Genomic DNA, 22252 nt, shown 5'->3' with positions numbered 1-22252 from the left:
CTGTAATAAAATTTGCAATTGTATAGCACAATTAACATAATGAAGTGTATCAAAGTAGTTCAGAGGATCACTGTCAATCAGTTTAGTGACTGGAACAGGGTTTTTCCAGCATCTCAAAGAAGAATGGGGTTGTTAGGAAATGAGCCATTCTTTCATTGGCTGAGTTAATGTTCCAAGACTTATTTTCTAATTCACTTCAATTGACTGTTTTACACAGAACATACAGCTGCTATACATAGAATCCCTACAGTGTACAAACAGACCATTCAGCCCAACATGTCTATAGCAACTCTCTGAAGAGCATCCCACCTATACTCACTCCACTACCCTGTCACTGTAACCCTGTATTTCCCATGGCTAATCAACCTTGCCTACACATCCTTGGACACTATGGTCAATTCAGCATTGCCAATCCATGTAACCTATACATCTTTGGACTGTAGGAGGAAACCCAAGCAGACATGGGGAGAATGTGCAAACTCCACACAGCCAGTTGCCCAAGGCTGGAATTGTACCTTGATCCCTGGCACTGTGAGACCACTGTGCTAACCACTGAGTCATCGTGTCACCCCTATTTTGATGAAAAAGGCCTATGGCCATCAGTAGTTAAAATTACACTCTGCTGCAGTTAACTGGTTCAACTTAAAGAATAGCATCAGCAACACAACAGTCCTTGGACAGACTTCAATTGACCCCTTGTTACTGCTGTTCAGGAGATCAATACTGTTTGCAACATGGGCTCGCAGCTGAGAATATGCATTATAAGCAGCCTGAATGAGAATAAACATACACCAACTTGCTATTCCAACCTGGCGTCTGTCAGTGTTGTGGGCAGAAATTGCTTTGTGTGAATATCCAGTTTTGAATCTATTCAAACTCTGTGGAGAAGATTCTCCACTGTCAAGTGAATCATTAGTGTGCAAGTAAAATGTGGGTACAATAATCCTCACTTGTCTAAAACTTTTCTCTTGGATATTTGTCATGTCTAGAATTCACTTCTCTACACAGTAATATACACTGTACAATGCATTCTGCTGAAGGCATTTCACCCGAACAGAAAAAATATACCACACACTCTTCTGAGGCATTATTAAGCTTAATCTAACAGGTAGGGTCTGCCCTTCTAACCTTGGTTCGTTCTTGGATTGCACTTGGAACTTAAGAACAAGACTGAATTGCAAATGGTTGTCAGTATGCCACCTGTGATGATGCTGCTCCTTTAACAAGGTTACGCTGTCCTTGGTTTTTTTTCAGGGAGGTTGTAAAAGCAGCGATTCTGAAAAGTCTGGCTTTGGATGGGTTTTAGGGCCAGTTTGATTATAACTAACAGATTATAGCTCCCCCAGGCAAAAGGCTTACGAGTTTTAAAAAAAAATGTGTACAATGAAAGGGAAATGGCCAGTTCTCTCAGCTCAGTTGTTCTCTGGTTTTTGCAGTCTGGCTAATTACTGAAAGCAGTCAGGTCGCTTTGAGGCTGCTGATCCAAAAAACAGCTACATGGAAGAGGGTGTTCCATGCTGCCACCTCTCTCTCTCCTATAAGACCCTGTGTTCGCTTTTACCATTTTGTGCCAAGGGGTGTTTATTGGGATTGTTGCAAGTATTTGGAACAGCATAATTAAGTTGGGACGATCTGTTGGGTTTTCAGATAGTTTAAGTTATACTGTATTCTATTCTCGTTTGTTTATGCTTTAATCTTGTATTTAAATCCTGTTTTGTTTAAAACTAAGTGGTTTGACCAGCTGCATCCTTCCTGCTTAAAACAACTTGCAAAGTTAGGGTCTGGGCTGTGTTCTTGAAATGTTTTGAGGATATCTGGCCTGGTCCATAACACACCATTAGGTGTTTTTAAACATTTCAGGACTTTAAATTTAGTATAAAAATAATACACTGCACCATTATACAGCCAACATGCGCTTTCCTTTGAAGTTGACTCCATTCTCACCTGCAACACAAGGAGTCTTGTACTCCCTCCAAATTTAATAACATGGCCAACTTTAAGTTTTTGGTAGCAGTTCGGTTTGACTTTCTGTTTGTTTACTACTGTCCCGTGAGTGCTGTTCAAGTCAATAACGTAAAATCCAGTTCCACCCTCGCCATCAGCAACTCGTCTGTGTTGCACTATGGCATGGTACCGAGAAATGGAAGGATGCTCAAGAGAGATGTCACAGGTTGGAAGCCTCCCAACGACATAAAAGCTCTTTGAATTCAGACTTATGTCCGAGATTATGCTGCCATTCTTGAGGATCTCAAAGCTGTAAGGAGCTTCTGCTAACCCTCCCCATGGTGGCTCCACATATGGGAGTGGAGGGCATGGCTTGTATTTATCTGAAGGTAACCTGATGGCTGCTGACTTGGGCTTCTTTGGCAGTGATATAAGATTGGGATGAGTTTTCTCAATAGGCCGCTGATCTGGTGCGGGTCTTTCTTGGAGCTCAGGTCGAATTTCTTCGTCATGACCTGCAGAGCTTTCCACAGCTGGTGCAGCTTTCACCCCGGACTCCACGACAACATCAACACTTTCAGTTAATTCTGGGCCTGTATGCAGAAGGCTTGAATGGAGAGTTTTCTTCTGCGGCGGAGCCAAAGGGAGTGAAGGTTTCTTAAAACCATCACCATTTAATGCACCTGCCACAAAAAGAACTGTGTTACAAAGCATCACATGGTCCTACAACTCATGTATCTGTTGTGGGAGAACAGAACATTACCATCTGAAGCAGAGGAAAGATCAGGACTACGGTTAAAATTTAAGGTTGAAGCATTATTTGAAATTATACAAGCAAAGAGCTAGCAGCCTCTTTCTTTGCTGCATACTCTTGTTCTACATTTATATGAGTTATTGTTGATAAAAGTTGTTAAGAATAGGAGCTAAACACAAGAGAACAACAGTAATAATAAAAACATTTGTATCAAATGACTGATATATTTTGTAGCTAAGATTAACATTTGCTGTCTTAATATAGCGTTTGCAACGAAGTATTGTTCTTAAGTTGCACTCAAATTGCAGCTCTCCAAACACAATGATGAGGTGCTCAATGAGTTTATTTCGAAAGCAGCTAAATTACACACACCAGGAAGGGCCTTGTGGAGCTGTTAAGGCTGTTAATGTGCCACTGTTCTGCTATGAGGAGAGTAGAAGTCGAGGGCTCTGGCTCATATGACTGCTATTAGTGACTCCCTGAAGGTGTGGGCACATGATTCCCAAAGCCTGCAGAGAATGGGTCTCAATGTAATTGCACAGGCTTGCTCCACAGGTCCCCAGTATCACAGATACCAGTCTTCGGCCAATTTTGATTCACATGATATTCACACTCCACAAAGGACAGTTGGAACTGCAGCCAAGGCTTCAACAACTGACAACATTCTCGCAATAGTACTGGAGACTTGTGCTCCAGTACTTGCCACCTTCCTAGACATGCTGTTCCAGTACAGTTACAATACTGGTATCAGCTTGACAATGTTGAAAATTGCCCAGATGTCCAATAAAAAACAACACAGGACAAATGCAACTCAGCCAATCACCGTCCCACCAATCTATACTCAATAATCAGCAAATGATGAAACTCATCTTTAACAGTGCTATCAAGCTACTCACCGACAATGCCATCCCCCATTACCACAAATTTTGCATATGAATATTTGGAGACATCACACACAGTCAGCACATAAAAGGCAATGGGCTAGCTTCAATCTGGGAGAACCACCTTCATGATCATGGCCTCTCCCTTACCAGCTCAGTATAACCCCACAGTTCTCTGTGGCAAGGAATTCTGAACACTCTCAATCCTTGGAACAAATTCCTCATTTCAGTCTTATATTGGTGCTTCTTTATTTTGAGACTATACATTCTGGTACCAGATTCTCATGACAGGAACATCCTCTTAGCATTTAGAGTTGGAATACTACAGCGAGTAACTCGCCTCCTGGCTTTCGAAACCTGTCCACCATCTACAAAACACAAGCCATGGATTTGATGGAATACTTTCAAATCGCCTGGATAAGTGAAGCTCCAACAAGGGCCAAGAGGCTTGACATGGGTGGCATGATGGCTCAGTGGTTAGCACTGCTGCTTCACAGTGCCAGGGAGCTAGGTTCAATTCCAGCCTCAGGCGACTGTCTGTGCAGAGTTTGCACATTTTCCCCATGTCTTTGTGGGTTTCCTCCGTGTGCCCTGGTTTCCTCCCACAATCCAAAGATGTGCAGGTTAGGTGAACTGGCCATGCTCAATTGCCCAACGTGTTCAGGGATGTGTAGGTTAGCTGCATTAGTTAGGGGTAAATATAGGATAATAGGGTAGGGGAATGGGTCTGGCTGGGTTACTCTTTGGAGGATTTGTTGGGCTGAAGGGCCTGTTTCCACATTGTAGGGATTCTATGAAATTCTATGACATCGCCCAGGGCAATGCAACCCATTTGATTGCCACCATATTCACAGACATCCACCACCTCCACTTCTGACACTCAGTAGCAGCAGTACGTACCAACTACAAATACCCTACAGAAATTCACCAAAGGTCCTTTAAAACCCATGAGCCCTGCCATCTGGTGAAATAGATACATGGGAACACCACCGCTTACATTTCACCCCTCCAGGCCACTTACCATTCTGACTTTGAAATACATTGCCGTTTTTTTCAGTTCACTGGGTCAAAATCCTGGAATTTCCCCCCTAATGGCAGTGTGGGTTCTGCATACAACACAAGGACTGCAGTCGTTCAAGAAGGCAGACTGGCACCTTCGAGGGCACCTCAGGACTTTCAACAAATGCTGGCCCAACTCACGACATCCATGTCCTACAAGTGAATAAAAAATGTTTCCTGCCTGTATGGGGCCATATAAACAGTATGTTCTGAGCATAATGGCAAGAGTTCCGTATTTATTCATTTATTAGTACATCTTATTATTGTGTATTCAAAAATATTGAAACTTTGATACACTGTATTCCTTCACCTAACATCTCAGACTTGCACTACAAACCAACCTGTTTGTCCCTTTTTGAAATAAATACAGGATGGGCTGGAGAAACTCAGCAGGTGTGGTAGTGTTTGTGAAGAGAGAAACAGAGTTAACATTTCAAGCCCAATAACTTTTCTTTGGAACTGAAGGGGGCCTAAAAACGATGATTCTAAGCCAACAAAGGAGGGGTGGACCGAGTGAAACAGATGGTGAGGGTGTGCAGTGTGTGCTAATGGTTAAAAAAAAAGTGATCTAGCTGAAAAATTCTATTTGTTTTAAAATCGTGATGGAAGTTCTAAATTGGAGAAAGGCCAATTTTTATGACATTAGGCAAGAACTTTCAAAAGCTGATTGGAGGCAGATGTTCGCAGGTAAAGGGACGGCTGGAAAATGGGAAGCCTTCAGAAATGAGATAACAAGAATCCAGAGAAAGTATATTCCTGTCAGGGTGAAAGGGAAGGCTGCTAGGTAAAGGGAATGCTGGATGATGAAAGAAATTGAGGGTTTGATTAAGAAAAAGAAGGAAGCATATTTCAGGTATAGACAGGATAGATCGAGTGAATCCTTAGAAGAGTATAAAGGAAGCAGGAGTATACTTAAGAGGGAAATCAGGAGGGCAAAAAGGGGAAATGAGATAGTGTTGGCAAATAGAATTAAAGAGAATCCAAAGGGTTTTTACAAATATATTAAAGGACAAAAGGCTAACTAGAGAGAGAATAGGGCCCCTCAAAGATCAGCAAGGCGGCCTTTGTGTGGAGCCACAGAAAATGGGCTATACTAAATGAATATTTTGCATCAGTATTTACTGTGGAAAAGGATATGGAAGATATAGACTGTAGGGAAATAGTTGGTAACATCTTGCAAAATGTCCAGATTGTAGAGGAGGAAGTGCTGGATGTCTTGAAACGGTTAAAGGTGGATAAATCTCCAGGACCTGATCAGGTGCACCCGAGAACTCTGTGGGAAACTAGAGAAGTGTTGCTGGGCCTCTTGCTGAGAGATTTGTTTCATCGATAGTCACAGGTGAGGTGCCGGAAGACTGGAGGTTGGCAAACGTGGTGCCACTATTTAAGAAGGGCGGTAAAGACAAGCCAGGGAACTATAAACTGGTAAGCCTGACCTCAGTGGTGGGCAAGTTGTTGGAGGGAATCCTGAGGGACAGGATGTACATGTATTTGGAAAGGTAAGGACTAATTAGGGATAAAATCAATGAGGTAAAAACAATGACTGCAGATGTTGGAAACCAGATTCTGGATCAGTGGTGCTGGAAGAGCACAGCAATTAAGGCAGCATCCGAGGACAGGCAAAATCGACGTTTCGGGCAAAAGCCCTTCATCAGGAATAAAGGCAGAGAGCCTGAAGCGTGGAGAGATAAGCTAGAGGAGGGTGGGGTGGGGAGAGAGTAGCATAGAGTACAATAGGTGAGTGGGGGAGGAGATGAAGGTGATAGGTCAGGGAGGAGAGGGTGGAGTGGATAGGTGGAAAAGGAGCTGGGCAGGTCGGACAAGACAAGGGGACAGTGTTGAGCTGGAGGTTAGAAACTAGGGTGAGGTGGGGGAAGGGGAAATGAGGAAGCTGTTGAAGTCCACATTGATGCCCTGGGGTTGAAATGTTCCGAGGCGGAAGATGAGGCGTTTTTCTTCCATGCATCTGGTGGTGAGGGAGCGGCGGTGGAGGAGGCCCAGCACCTCCATATCCTCGGCAGAGTGGGAGGGGGAGTTGAAATGTTGGGCCACAGGGCGGTTTGGTTGATTGGTGCGGGTGATAGTCAACATAGCTTTGTGTGTGGGAAATCATGTCTCACAAACTTGATTGCGTTTTTTGAAGAAGCAACAAGGAAGATTGATGAGGGCAGAGCAGTAGATGTGATCTAAATGGACTTCAGTAAGGCGTTTGACAAGGTCCCCCATGGGAGACTGATTAGCAAGGTTAGATCTCATGGAATAAAGGGAGAACTAGCCATTTGGATACAGAACTGGCTCAAAGGTAGAAGACAGAGGGTGGTGGTGGAGCGTTGTTTTTTCAGACTGCAGGCCTGTGACCAGTGGAGTGCCACAAGGATTGGTGCTGGGTCCTCTATTTTTTGTCATTTGCACAAATTATTTGGATGCGAGCATAAGAGGTACAGTTAGTAAGTTTGCAGATGACACCAAAATTGGAGGTGTAGTGGACAGTGAAGAGGATTACCTCAGATTACAACAGGATCTGAACCAGATGGGCCAATGGGCTGAGAAGTGGCAGATGGAGTTTAATTCAGATAAATGCGAGGTGCTGCATTTTGGGAAAGCAAATCTTAGCAGGACTTATACACTTACTGGTAAGGTCCTAGGGAGTATTGCTGAACAAAGAGACCTTGAGGTGCAGGTGCATAGCTCCTTGAAAGTGGAGTCGCAGGTAGATAGAATAGTGAATGTGGCGTTTGGTATGCTTTCCTTTATTGGTCAGAGTATTGAGTACAGGAGTTAGGAGGTCATGTTGCGGCTGTACAGGACATTAGTTAGGCCACTTTTTTTTTAGATTAGATTACTTACAGTGTGGAAACAGGCCCTTCGGCCCAACAAGTCCACACCGACCCGCCGAAGCGTAACCCACCCATTCCCGTACATTTACCCCTTTACCTAACACTACAGGCAATTTAGCTTGGCCAATTCACCTGACGTGCCCATCTTTGGACTGTGGGAGGAAACCGGAGCACCCAGAGGAAACCCACGCAGACACAGAGAGAATGTGCAAACTCCACACAGTCAGTGGCCTGAGTCGGGAATTGAACCCGGGTCTCTGGCGCTGTGAGGCAGCAGTGCTAACCACTATGCCACCGTGCCGCCCACTGTTGGAATATTACGTGCAATTCTGGTCTCCTTCCTATCAGAGAGATGTTGTAAAACTTGAAAGGGTTCAGAAAAGATTTACAAGGACGTTGCCAGGGTGTGGAGGATTTGAGCTATAGGGAGAGGCTGAACAGGCTTGGGCTATTTTCCCTGGAGCCTTGGAGGCTGAGGGGTGACCTTATAGAGGTTTACAAAATTATGAGGGGCATGGATCGGATAAATAGACAAAGTTTTTTCTCTGGGATCGGGGAGTCCAGAACTAGATGACATAGGTTTAGGGTGAGAAGGGAAAGATATAAAAGAGACTAAGGAGCAACATTTTCAAGCTGAGGGCAGTGCGTGTATGGAATAAGCTGCCAGAGGATGTGGTGGAGGTTGGTACAATTGCAACATTTAAGAGGCATTTGGATGGGTATATGAATAGGAAGGGTTTGGAGGGATATGGGCCGGGTGCTGGCAGTGGGACTAGATTGGGTTGGGATATCTGGTTGGCGTGGACAGGTTGGACTGAAGGGTCTGTTTCCATGCTGTACATCTCTATGACTCTAAAAAAATTGGTGCAAACAAGCCATAAATCTTTGTATACAAAAGGACAAAATTAGCATAGAATACAAAAGCATTGTCAACAGTAGGGAGAATGGCATAGAACTCTGAAAAGGCAGTCGAGACAGAAAAACAATCAGATGAAATTCAACGCAGAAAAGTGTGAAGTGATTCACTTTGGTCAGGCGAATGCAGAGAGACAAGGTAAACAAAAGGGTACAATTTAAAAGGGGATGGAGGAGCGGAAAGACCGAGGTGTAAATATGCGTAAATTATTGGAGGCAGCAGGATAAATTGAGAGGGCAGTTGTAACACATACAGTATCTTAAGCTTCACTAATAGAGGCACAGTCTACATCTGCAATGAGGTTTATAATGGGGAGGTGATGACCTAGTGATATTATCACTAAACTATCAATCTAGAAATACAGGTAATGTTCCGTAGACCCTATTTGAACCTCACCAGGGCAGATGATGAAATTTGAATTCAATAAAAGAAACAATTCAGGAATTAAGAATCTAATTAGACCATTGTTGATTGCCAAGGGAAAAAAAAATCTCATGCCCTTTAGGGAAGGAAATCTGCCACCCTTGCCTGGTTTGGCCTACATGTGACTCCAGAGCCAAAACAATGTGTATGACTCTCAATTGCACTCCAAAATGGGCAAGTCTTTTAACTCTTCTTGATTGCTATAAAACCTCAGTAATTAAACATTCAGATAAATGCGAGGTGCTGCATTTTGGGAAAGCAAATCTTAGCAGGACTTATACACTTAATGGTAAGGTCCTCGGGAGACCTTGGAGTGCAGGTTCGTAGCTCCTTGAAAGTGGAGTTGCAGGTAGATAGGATAGTGAAGGTGGCGTTTGGTATGTTTTCCTTTATTGGTCAGAGTATTGAGTACAGGAGTTGGGAGGTCATGTTGCGGCTGTACAGAACATTGGTTAGGCCACTGTTGGAATATTGCGTGCAATTCTGGTCTCCTTCCTATCGGAAAGATGTTGTGAAACTTGAAAGGGTTCAGAAAAGATTTACAAGGATGTTGCCAGGGTTGGAGGACTTGAGCTATAGGGAGAGGCTGAACAGGCTAGGGCTGTTTTCCCTGGAGCCTCGGAGGCTGAGGGGTGACCTTATAGAGGTTTACAAAATTATGAGGGGCATGGATAGGGTAATAGGCAAAGTCTTTTCCCTGGGGTTGGGGAGTCAAAAACTAGACAGCATAGGTTTAGGGTGAGAGGGGAAAGATATAAAAGAGACCTAAGGGGCACCCTTTTCATGCAGAGGGTGGTACGTGTATGGAATGAGCTGCCAGAGGATGTGGTGGAGGCTGGTACAATTGCAACATTTAAGAGACATTTGGATGGGTATATGAATAGGAAGGTTTTAGAGGGATATGGCTGGGTGCTAACAGGTGGGACTAGATTGGGTTGGGATATCTGGTCGGCATGGATGGGTTGGACTGAAGGGTCTGTTTCCATGCTGTACATCTCTATGACTCTATATGGCATCAACCTAGGCACCGGAATTGACAGTGGCCTAAAAAGCTCTGTTGCTGCTGCAAACTCCTCCTCACTAATACCTGGGAGCTAGAGAACTGCCTCAGACTAGTTAAGCAGCAGCCTAACACAGTCATACTCAGAGAACCAAAACGTCCAATGTCCCAGATGTCAGCTGGCATGAATCATCAAAAATTTGGTTTGCAGTTGCAGCAGGTAATTACAAAGAACAAAGAAAAATTACAGCCCAGGAAGAGGCCCTTCGGCCCTCCAAGCCTGAGCCGATCCAAATGTACTGTCTAAACCGGTCGGTCAATTCCAAAACATTTGTATCTCTCTGCTCCCCACGTACTCATACATCTGTCCCGATGCATCTTAAATGAATCTACCATGCCTGCCTCTACCACCTCTGCTGGCAACGCATTCCAAACGTCCACCACCCTCTGTGTGAAGTACTTGCCGCGTGTATTCCCCTTAAACTTTCCACCTCTCACCTTGAAAGCATGACCTCTTGTTATTGAATCCTTCACCCTGGGAAAAAGCTTGTCTCTATCCACCCTGTCTATACCCTTCATGATTTTGTAAACCTCAATCAGGTCCCCCCTCCATCTCCTTTTTTCTAGTGAAAATAAACCTAATCTACTCAACCTTTCTTCATAGCTAGCACTTTCCATATCAGGCAACATCCCCGTAAACCTTCTCTGCACCCTCTCCAAAACGTCCACATCCTTTTGCTAATGTGGCGCCCAGAACTGTACACAGTATTCTAAATGTGGCCGAACCAATGTCTTTTACAATTTTAACATGACTTGCCAGCTCTTATACTCAATGAAGGCAAGCATACTACTATATGCCTTCTTGACCACTCTATCCACCTGTGCAGCAACCTTCAGGGTACAATGGACCTGCACTCCCAGATCTCTCCACCCATCAACTTTTCCCAAGGCTCTTCCATTCATTATATAATTCGCTCTAGAATTAGACGTGCCTAAATGCATCACCCCACATTTGTCTGGACTGAAAGCCATCTGCCACATTTCTGCCCAACTCTCCAGTCTATCTATACCTTCCTGTATTCTCTGACAGTCCCTTATGCTTTCTGCTACTCCACCAATCTTTGTGTCATCTGCAAACTTGCTGGTCATACCAACAGTGCCCTCTTCTAGATCATTTATGTATATCACAAACAACAGTGACCCCAATACCGACCCCTGTGGAACACCACTGGTCACCTTTCTCCATTTCGAAAAACTCCCTTCAACTACTACTCTCTATCTCCTGTTGCTCAACCAGTTCTTTATCCACCTAGATAGAACACCCTGCACACCATGTGACTTCACTTTCTCTATTAGTTTACCATGGGGAACCTTATCAAATGCCTTACTAAAGCCCATGTATATGATATCAACAGCACTTCCTTCATCTATCAACTTGGTCACTTCCTCAAAGAACTCTATTAAGTTGGTAAGGCACGATCTCCCCTGCACAAAACCATGTTGCCTATCACTGATAGGATCTATTTATACTGAGAAAAGAATGAGCTTATCTCTCAGTATCCTCTCCAGCAACTTCCCCACCACTGACGTCAGGCTCACTTGTCTGTAGTTACCTGGAATATCCCTACTACCCTTCTTGTACGAGGGACAACATGAGCAACCTTCCAGTCCTCCGGCACCTCACCTGTTCAAAGTTTGTGCGAAGATTTGTAGCTCGGGTGCTCGTTGTTGTGGTTCTGTTCGCCGAGCTGGAAGTTTTTGTTGCAAACGTTTCGTCACCTGGCTAGGCGACATCATCAGTGCTTGGGAGCCTCCTGCGAAGCGCTTCTTTGATGTTTCCTCCGGTGTTTATAGTGGTCTGTCCCTGCCGCTTCCGGTTGTCAGTTTCAGCTGTCCGCTGTAGTGGTTGGTATATTGGGTCCAGGTCGATGTGTTTGTTGATGGAGTTTGTGGATGAATGCCATGCCTCTAGGAATTCCCTGGCTGTTCTCTGTCTGGCTTGCCCTATGATAGTACTATATAGGACAAACAGGAAGACAGCTAACAATCCGCATACATGAACATCAACTAGCCACGAAACGACACGACCAGCTATCCTTAGTAGCCACACATGCAGACAACAAGCAACATGAATTCGACTGGGACAACACTACTATCATAGGCAAGCCAGACAGAGAACAGCCAGGGAATTCCTAGAGGCATGGCATTCATCCACAAACTCCATCAACAAACACATCGACCTGGACCCAATATACCAACCACTACAGCGGACAGCTGAAACTGACAACCGGAAGCGGCAGGGACAGACCACTATAAACACCGGAGGAAACATCAAAGAAGCGCTTCGCAGGAGGCTCCCAAGCACTGATGATGTCGCCTAGCCAGGGGACGAAACGTTTGCAACAAAAACTTCCAGCTCGGCGAACAGAACCACAACAACCTCACCTGTATTTAAGGATACCACAAAGATATCTGTCAGGGCCCCAGCTATTTCCTCTCTCGCCTCCGTCAAGCAACCTGGGATAGATCCCATCCGGTCCTGGGGATTTGTCCACCTTAATAACCTCTAGCCTACCCAACACATCTTCCCTACTTATGCCAATGTGGTCCAGACTAATCAAACTTCTATCTCTAATCAAGATTCATCATGTTCCTCTCCTCAGTGAACACTGATGCAAAGTGATCCTTCATTGCCAGAGGGATGGAGTTTAAAAATAGGGACGTCATGCTGCAGCTGTAGAGACTGCTGGTGAGACTACACCTGGAGTACAGTGTACAGTTTTGGTCTCCTTACTTGAGAAAGGATGTACTAGCACTGGAAGAGGTGCAGAGGACATTCACTAGTTGATTCCGGTGTTGAGAGGGTTGGCTTATGAGGAGAGATTGAGTAGACTGGGACTATAGTCATTGGAATTTAAAAGAATGGTGGGGGAGGGATCTTATAGAAAAATATAAAATTATGAAGGAATAACTAAGATAGAAGCAGGGAGACTTCTGGTGGATGAAACTCAAACTCGGAGGCCTAACCTCAAAATAAGGGGGAGCAAATTTCAGACGGACTTGAGGAATGTCTTCACCCAAAGGGTTGTGAATCTGTGGAATTCCCTGCCCAGTGAAGCAGTTGAGGCCACTTCTTTGAATGCTTTTAAAGCAAAGATAGATAGATTTTTGAACAGTAAAGGAATTAAGGGTTATGCTGACCAGTTAGGTAAGTGGAGCTGAGTCCACGAAAAATTCAGCCATGATCTTATTGAATGGCACAGCAGGCCCGACAAGCCAGACAGCTACTGCTGCTCTTATTTCTTATGCTCGTAAAATATGGCCTGTCACACCAGCAGGACAGGCCCAGCAGAGATTGTGCAAAGTGGCCCAGCACAGTGGCACATAGTTGGGAGACAGCTGTGCTCAGTGTCCTCAACATTGACTCTGCACCCCATTAAGTGTCAGGGTGTCAGTTTAAACATGGGCAAGGAAACCGTCTGCTGATAGCCACATACCTGCCTCCTTTGGCTGATGAATCAAAACTCTTTCATGTTGAACAATCCTTGGAGGAAGCATTGATTGTGGCAAGGACACGAAAAGTACTCTGGGTGGGGGATTTTGATGTTCACCACCAACAGTGGCTCGACATCAGTACTACTGATCGAACTGGTTGGTTCTTTGAGGACGTTGCTCCTGGCCTGGGCTTGTAGCAAGTGGTGAGGGAACCACGGAAAACATACTTGACCTCATTGTTACCGATCTGCCAACTGCGGATGGATCGGTCTATGACAGTATTGGGGTAAGAGTGACCACTGCACAGTCCTTGTGAACATGATTCACAGCGAGAATAACCTCCATCGTGTTGTGTGGCACTATCATTGTGCTAAATTGGACAGACTTTGAACAGATCTGGCAACTTCAGACTGAGCATCCATGAGGCACTGTGGACCATCAACAGCAGCAAAATTGTACTCCAGCACAGTCAGCAACCTCACGCCCCAGCATATCCTCCTTTTAACCATTGCCAACATGCCAGGGAATCAACCGTGATTCAATGGACAGTGCAGGAGGGCATGCCAATAGCAGCACCAAGCATACCGGAAAATGAGGGGTCAACCTGGTGAAGCCACCAAACAAGACTATTGCATGCCAAACACCATAAGCAGCAAGTGATAGAGCTAAGTGATTCCACAAGCAACAGATCAGATCAAAGCTCTGCAGTCTGACCGTATACAGCCTTTAATGGTGGTGGACAATTTAACAAATATCCCCATCTTTAATGATGAAGAGCCCAACACATCAGTACAAAAGATAAGGCTGAAGCATGAGCAGCAACCTTCAGCCAGAAGTGCCGAGTGAATGATCCATTGTGGCCTCTCCAGTGGTCCCACCTTTACAGATTGCAGTCATGGGTAAGTTCGATTCACTCCACATGATATCATGAAACGATTCGAGGCACTGGAGACTGCAAAGCTATGGATCTTTACCACATTATAGCAATAGCACTGAAGACTTGTGCACCAGAACTTGCTGGTTCCCTAGCCAAGTTGTCACAGTATGATTACAACACTGACATCTACCCGACAATGTGGAAAATTGTCCAGGAATGTCCTGCACACAAAATGCAGGACAAATCCAACCCAGCCAATTATTGCCCATCAGCCTACTCTTGATCATCAGCAAAATGAAGGGAAGGTATCATCAACAGTGCTGTCAAACAGCACCTGCTCAGCAATAACCTGCTCAGTGATGCCAAGTCTGGGTTCCAACATGGCCACTCAGCTCCTGACCTCATTATAGCCTTGATTCAAATATGGACAAAAAAGAGCTGAATTCCAGAGGGGAGGTGACAGTGACATCCCTTGACATCAAGGATGTATTAAACGAAGTGTGGCATCAGAGAGCCCTAGCAAAACTAGAATCAATGGAGAAAATCTGCTTCCCTGTCCACCACAGCATGGCCACAAAGAACATAAGGAACCATATCTGCCTAAGCCACAGCAGAAACTACCCAGAGTACCTCAGACTTGACCAAATAGGCTAACTAAGACACTAGGCAGCAAACAGCAGATGACTCAAGCCACTTCCAGACTGGGGAATACACTTCCTGAGACAACCTGACAATAGACTTCCTAGCCCCTCAGTAAGCACAACTGCTCCTGAAGCCCTAAGGGTAGCCTCACTCCTCACACACACTGGAACTCCACAAAGGATGCTCAGACTGAAAGACACCAAAGTACCTTACTTGCGGACTAACCACAACGGAAACCCAGTGATGCCAGGATGAGAATCATTAGCACTTACTCTTACAAAGGGTTGGAATCTCCTAACTCAATCATTGACAGATTGCTGCTATCGGATGGCTGATTGCCCTCCCATTGATTATGCTTTACTCTTGATTGTACTATAATTCACACATTACTGTAGACCTACAAAACCCGCCTGTGCCCACTGCCTGAGGAAGAGAACCCCTGATTTTCCTGCACAGACTGTCAGTTCTGTGTCAGCCGAGTCAATTTCTCTTCTAGCGATATCGCTTATAATAAACAGCTTGTCAATTTCACTCATTCCGCGCTTGTATAGAAATTGGGTAATTTCTTCAACAAGGAGCAATTGCTGGTTGGAGTCAGTCCTGGCACACAGGAAGATGGTTGTGGCGATTGGATGTCAGTCACCTTCGTTCCATGACACCTTCTCAAGGTAGCTGCTTCATCAATGACCCTCCCTCCATCATAAGGTCAAAAGTGGGGATGTTCGCTGATGATTGCGCAATGTTCAGCGCCATTCGCGACTCTTCAGATACTGAAGTTGTCCATGTTCAAATGCAACAAGATCTGGAAAACATCCAGGCCTGGGCTGACAAGCAACATAAGCAGCACACAAATGCCAGGCTATGACCATCACCAATAAGAAACATTCTAAACACTTCCCCATGACATCCAATGGTGTTACCACCACTGAATACCCCATTAGCAACACCCATTGACCAGAAACCCAACTAGACTCACCACATAAACAATGGCTGCAGAGTAGGTCAGAGGCGAGGAATATTACAGCGAGTAACTCACCTAACTCCTCAAAACCTCCATTATGTACAAAGCGCACATTAGGGGTGTGCAACTCCAATGACACTCAAGAAGCTTGACACCATCCCAGGCCAAACTAGCCCACTTCATTGGCACCACATTCACAAGCATCCACTCCCTCCACCACCGATGCTCAGTACACATTGCTGAGTACACATCTACAAAATGCACTGCAGAAATTCATGCAAAATCCTCAGACAGCACCGTCTGAACCCAAGACCACTTCCACCTCTAAGGACAAGGGCAATATATTGAAACAAGTTCCCCTCTGAGCCACTCATTATCCTGACTTGGAGATATATTGCCGTTCCTTCACTGTTGCTGGGTCAAAATATTGGAATTACCTCTTAAATGGTACTGTGGGTCAACCTACAGCAGTTTAAGGAGGCTATTCACCCCCACTTTCTCAAGGGCAACTAAGTATTGCCAAAAACTGCTGGCCATCCAGCAATGCCCAAATTCCATCAATTAATTTTAAAAAAGCTTGTATAAAGTACAGGCCTGAACTAGAATATTGCCCTCACTTCTGTTACCACATTTGAGGAAAAACATGCAGGCATTAGAGACAGTACAGAAAAGATTCACAAAACTGGTTCCAGGGATGAGGAATCTTAGTTAGATAAATAGATTATATTAAATGGCTCCAATTTCCCTGCAAAACCAAAAAGAGGTTGAGACAAGAATTGACAAGTATTTAAAATCATGGTCTAAGGAGAGTGGGAAAAACTGTTCACATTGATGAAAGAATGAAGAACACGAGTAGATGTAAGGTCACTTGCATAAAAAGCAATGGAGAGCTGAGGAGCAATTTTTCACACAGCAAAGGGTTAGAATCTAGAATGCATATTCAATCAAGGCACAAAAGAAAGAGCTGGATTATTCTTAAAAAGTAAAAATGCTCAGGATGTGGAGAAAGGCAGGGAAGTGAGACTCAAACTGCTCATTTGGAGATCATGGACTGAATGGCCTCCTTTGGAGCTGTTAAAAATTTGTGATCTTTGAAAAAAAAGTTTTGTTTTGTGTTGATTTCCCAGAAATACCTGCCAATGTGGAGAGGAGACGCAACCTGCTCGTATAGCTCAATCACTGCCAGTAATTCAGTGGGAAGCTTTCGACAAACATAGAAGATAGAAGCAGGAGGCCGCCATTCGGCCCGTCAAGCTTGCTCCACCATTCATCATGATCATGGCTGATCATCCAATTCTATAGCCTAATCCTGCTTTCTCCCTATAACCTTTCATCCCATTCGGCCCAATTGCTACATTCAGCTGCCTCTTGAATACCTTCAATGTTTTGGCATCAACTACTTCCTGTGGTAATGAATTCCATTGGCTCCCCACTCTTTGGGTGAAGAAATGTCTCATCTCCATCCGAAATGGTCCACCCCAAATCCTCAGACTCTGACCCTTGGTTCTGGATGCATACACCATCAGGGACACCCTCCCTGCAGCAACCCAGTTTAGTCCTGTTAGAATTTTATATTCATTAGTCTGAACTCCAGCAAAAACAATCCTAACCTAGTCAATTTCTCTTCATACATCAGTTCCGCCATCCCTAGAATCAGCCTGGTTAACCTTCGCTGCACTCCCTCGAGAAGAGTATCCTTCCTTGGAAAGAGACCAAAACTGCACAGAATATTCTAGGTGTGGCCTCACCTTAACAAAATTTATATGTCTTCTGAATGCCAATAGCATAAAACAGACTAGCATTCAATTATGACAAACAGTGTCAGGAATGGGAATGAGTCAAGATTGTGGTGCTGAGAAAGCACAGGTCAGGCAGCATCCGAGGAGCAGGAGAATCCACGTTTCGGGCATAGATTCCTGATGAAGGGCTTAGGCCCGAAATGGCGATTTTCCTGCTCCTTGGATGCTGCCCAATCTGCTGGGCTTTTCCAGCACCACACTCTCGACTCTGATCTCCAGCATCTGCAGTCCTCACTTTCTCCCAGGAATGGCAATGCTGGTGTTAGAAGTTGAAACCTGTTGCAGTTATAGAGTCATAAAGTTATAAAAATGTACAGCATGGAAACAGACCTTTCAGTCCACCTTGTCCATGCCGACCATATATATCGTCAATTAATCTAATCCCATTTGTCCTGTATTTGGCCCATATCCTTCTAAACCCTTCCTATTCATTCACCAATTCAGATGTCTTTTAAATGTTGTTATTATACGAGTCTCCACCACTTCCTCTGGAGCTCATTCCATACTCGTACCACCCTCTGCGCGAAAAAGTTGCCACTTGGGTCCCTTTTAAATCTTTCCCCTCTCACCCTAAACCTATGCCCTCTACTTGTGGACTCCCCACCATTGGGGGAAAAAAAACCTTATCCATGCCCCTCATGATTTTATAAACCTCTAAGTTCACCCTCGGCCTCCGATGCTCTGGAAAAATAGCCTCGGCCTATTCAACCTCTCCCTGTAGCTCAAGCCCTCCAACTCTGGTATTTTCCAAGGATGAGACTGAGGAAGGGACACATCATTGTGGCAGAAGATATGCAACTTTGTTCTGTCCTTATCTCACCAGAGTGTTTGAAGGTGGACAACATATCAAAAATGGAAAGTATACTGTTTCTGCATCGTGTTCAAATTCCCTTGGTTGGGATGCACCAAGCTCAAAGAAATGATCAGTCTCATGGCACAGCAGCACGTAATTTAGCTTCCAGATTTGCTGGCAAAATCACAGCTGTAATAGAGCTGTGAATATAAAGAACCATAAAAGTTAACCACTTGAGCTTCACTTGTTATGACCTTCATAAAGTTCTGAAATTAAATCATTTTCATATAATGTATGGGTCATGAGTGGATGTGCTCAACTAAGGAACACTACCTCATTAATTTACAGTAATTACACCTTTGTTAATCCTTCAGTGTATACAAATCAAATTCAACTGTGACATCAGCGATTAGCAAAAAGTCCTTCCAAATTACAATAAAGAACCCACGCAATCTACAAAGTCTAATATATAGAAGCTAAACAGGAGTCCTTTCAAACTCAAAATCTTTTAATATCTACTTCTTTGGGGACTGTCCTATCAAGGACGTTGGGATGGTTTTCTACATCACAGGCATTTGGTGGTGTTACTTCAGAATTACTTAAGAATACCATCTAAACATCCTTAATAAAATTACTGCATTGTGATCCTTTAGCTACTCCTGCTCTATCAACATATACTGGTTAATTGCGACTAACTCAATTGTTATTAAATATGAAATTCATTTCAGTCCCTCGTCCTTTCCAATATATTAGCATACACAAACTTTACAGCAGCAAAAACACATCAACACTCAGAGCAGTTTAATCTCTTTCTCAGTCCCATCTTTCTCCTATGCAATACAGACCATGGCAATCCCCAGATAGTCAGCTCCAGGGTGGGGTGCTGTCTTCCTAGTGCCAGAGGCAGAATGTCATTAAGCAGGTGGAGGGCATCCTGAAAGGATAAGGTGTCAAGACAGAGGTTGTAGTACACATTGGTACCAATGATATCAGTGGAATGAAGTTTTGCATCAAGAATTTAGGGAGCTAGGCTGTAGACTTAACAGCAGGACCTCATAAGTTGTTAATTACTCTGATGACATGCACTAGGGAGTACAGAAGAAAGAGAATACGGCAGATTATTGTGTGGCTCATGATTTGGTGAAAGAGGGAGGGTTTCAGATTCCTGGATCACTGGGACTATTTTTGGGGAAGATGGACCCTCTAAGCGAGTTGATCTGCACCTGAACCAGAATGGGACCACCATCCTTGTGGGTGGGTTTGCTAATGCTGGAGGAAGAATTGAAACTCATTCGGCAGGTGGAAGGTGATACAGAGTGTTAATAGAATAGGGACACAGCACACTTTAGTATTTCAGCCACGTTGAGTTTCAAGGAGTACATTGAGGCCAGATGACCTCTGCTTAAATGCTGGACATACATTAAGATAGGAACATTGGAACTACTCGACGAACTAATGGCACAGAAGGACTTGCAGAATTGTGATGTTGTTGCCATCACAGAGACATGGTTGAGGGAGGGGGCAGGACTGACAAGTCAACATTCCTGGATATAGAATCCTCAGGCAGGATGACAGGGGTAGAGGGGTGTAAAAGAGAAGGTGGTGTTGCATTACTCTAAATAGTCAGTTACCGCAGTAAGGATGGACAGTTTCTGGAAGAGTATTCAAATGAGGCTTTGCAGGTAAAAAGGCAGCAAAAAAGGAGTGTATTATAGACTCCCCTAAACAAATAGTCAGCAGGCAATAGCAGAGCAGATATGAAGACAACTCATTGAAGTTGTTATAGCTTTAAATTAAGGGGGGTAGGTATAGGACAGATGTTAGGGGTAGGTTCTTTACTCAGCAAGTCGTGAGTTCATGGAATGCCCTGCCAATAGCAGTGGTGGACTCTCCCTCATTATGGGCATTTAAGTGGGCATTGGATAGGCATACGGAGGATAGTGGGCTAGTGTAGGTTAGGTGGGCTTGGATCGGCGCAACATCAAGGGCCGAAGGGCCTGTACTGCGCTGTATTCTTCTATGTTCTATGTTCTAAGTGTGACACAGTAAGATAATATTAAGGGATTTCGACTTCCCCAACAATTATTAGGATAGCCACAGTGTAAAGGGTTTGGAGGGGGCAGATTACATGAAATGCATTTAGAAGAGCTTTTAATATCAACACTTAGGATGGTCAATGAGGGACAGTGTACTGCTAGACTTAATTATGGGGAATGAAGCTAGGTAGTTGGAGGTGATGGTGGGACAGCATTTTAGTGATGGCAACCACACCACAGTAGGTTTCAAGTTCGTTATGGAAAAGGCAAAAAAGAGGGTCTGCAAAGAATTGGCTTGGATTGAAGATAGATAGATTTTATTAAAATAAGGCAGGGTTTAGCTACTTCTAGGTAAACCTACAGCAGAACAGTTAGGCAGAGGGAACTAAGGGAGGGGAAGGGGAAGGGATGGGAAGAATTCAACATGGAATTAATGAAAACATAGGCCCAACATGTGTCCTTTAGTGTCAAATGTAGAGCAACAAGCTCAGAGACTACCAGATATCGAAGGATAAAACAAAAGGAAAAGAGAGGCTTTTAACATGTTCAAAAAGAAGTGCTCATACAAGTACTGTATAAAATGGTTGTGAAGTCTCCCACATTAAACTATCCACCCAGGCAGTGCTTTTGAGATTCAAACCACCCTTTGGGTGAAATTTCTTTTCCTCATATCACCTCAGAACCCTGCTTTACCCTGTTGTTATTGACGCCACAAGTAAATGGAACAACTGCTTTCCATGTTCCTCAATCTGATAGAGTTCTATCAGGTCCTCATCTATCCACCTGCTGAAAATTCATTATAGTACAGAGGAATTTTGGATTATCCAAAGAAGATTTCAAGGTCCCCAAAAACGCTACATCAAGGAGGTAAGTGTATTCAATTTACCTGTACTGAAGAACATGTGAAAATGCTGGGAAAAACAAAGAAACACAAGCAGCTCAAGCATCAGTGACTGGATTTTTTTTTAGGTAAGGATTGTTATACAGCCCTTTGCAAAAGTAAGTGTTTTACAGTATTCCTGTCACTTTACCAAGCCATTCATTAAAAAAAAAGGCGGAGGACGTAAACGCATGCACGAGACTAAGTTCCCGGAACTTGACAAATGCTCTTGCGATCATAGAAGCTGTTCAGGATCTTGGTTGATGCTGTCTTCATCACGCCTTGCCTAATGCTAACTACTGCTGCATTTTTTAAAAGTTTTATGTTATCATTGCTTTATTTTGTTCATCATGTGAAATCTGTGTCCTCTTGCACTCAATACATTAAAATTATAGATTTAAACAAATTCTCTGGTAGAGCACAGCGTTAGACCAGCATGGCTTCCCTTGTTTAAGGTAAAATCAATTATCCGAATAATCAATAATCCAAACGAAATAGTGCCTGCCCATCTTGCTCGGGTTCCTCTGTATTGTTATACATAACAGTAACCACAGCACAATCTTTGTGGAGCTCAAACTATGCCTTTAAACTGAGAATGTCATATTTAGTGGAAAAAACCCAATTCAAAACAGATCTCACAATTTATAACCACATTACTGAGGCACTGACAGTGATCAAAGTAGAAGACCACAATCTGAAATCATGAGACTTGGCTCACCATTTGCCAAGCTTGGAGGGTTTGAGCTATAGGGAGATCCTGAATAGGCTGGGACCTATTTTCCCTGGAGTGTCAGAAGCTGAGGGATGACCTTACAGAAGTTTACAACATCATGAGGGGCATGGAGAGGGTGACCGCATGCTTGGGGAGTCTAAAACTAGAGGGCACAGGTTTAAATTATACCCGAGAGGCAATTTTTCCACGCAGAGGGTTGTGTGTCTATGAAATGAATTGTCA

General features: G+C 44.0%; 1 protein-coding gene across 2 annotated transcripts in view; it reads right to left on the bottom strand.

Annotated features, from left to right (window-relative positions):
• The window catches only part of slc4a1ap (solute carrier family 4 member 1 adaptor protein), a 155417-nt gene that overhangs the window by 120388 nt on the left and 12777 nt on the right, over positions 1-22252 (bottom strand). For both annotated transcript variants that reach the window (XM_087983468.1, XM_043687239.2), the window contains exon 2: positions 1945-2627. In XM_087983468.1, coding sequence (XP_087839594.1) covers positions 1945-2627 — 683 coding nt within the window. The remainder of the gene's footprint in view (positions 1-1944; positions 2628-22252) is intronic.

The sequence above is a fragment of the Chiloscyllium plagiosum genome, unplaced genomic scaffold (assembly GCF_037043375.1).
Source record: "Chiloscyllium plagiosum isolate Xiang-an unplaced genomic scaffold, Cpla_swu_hap1 HiC_scaffold_3, whole genome shotgun sequence".
Lineage (NCBI taxonomy): Eukaryota > Metazoa > Chordata > Chondrichthyes > Orectolobiformes > Hemiscylliidae > Chiloscyllium > Chiloscyllium plagiosum.
The sequence above is the reverse complement of the archived record's forward strand: the minus strand, read 5'-3'. Positions and strand labels throughout refer to the sequence as shown.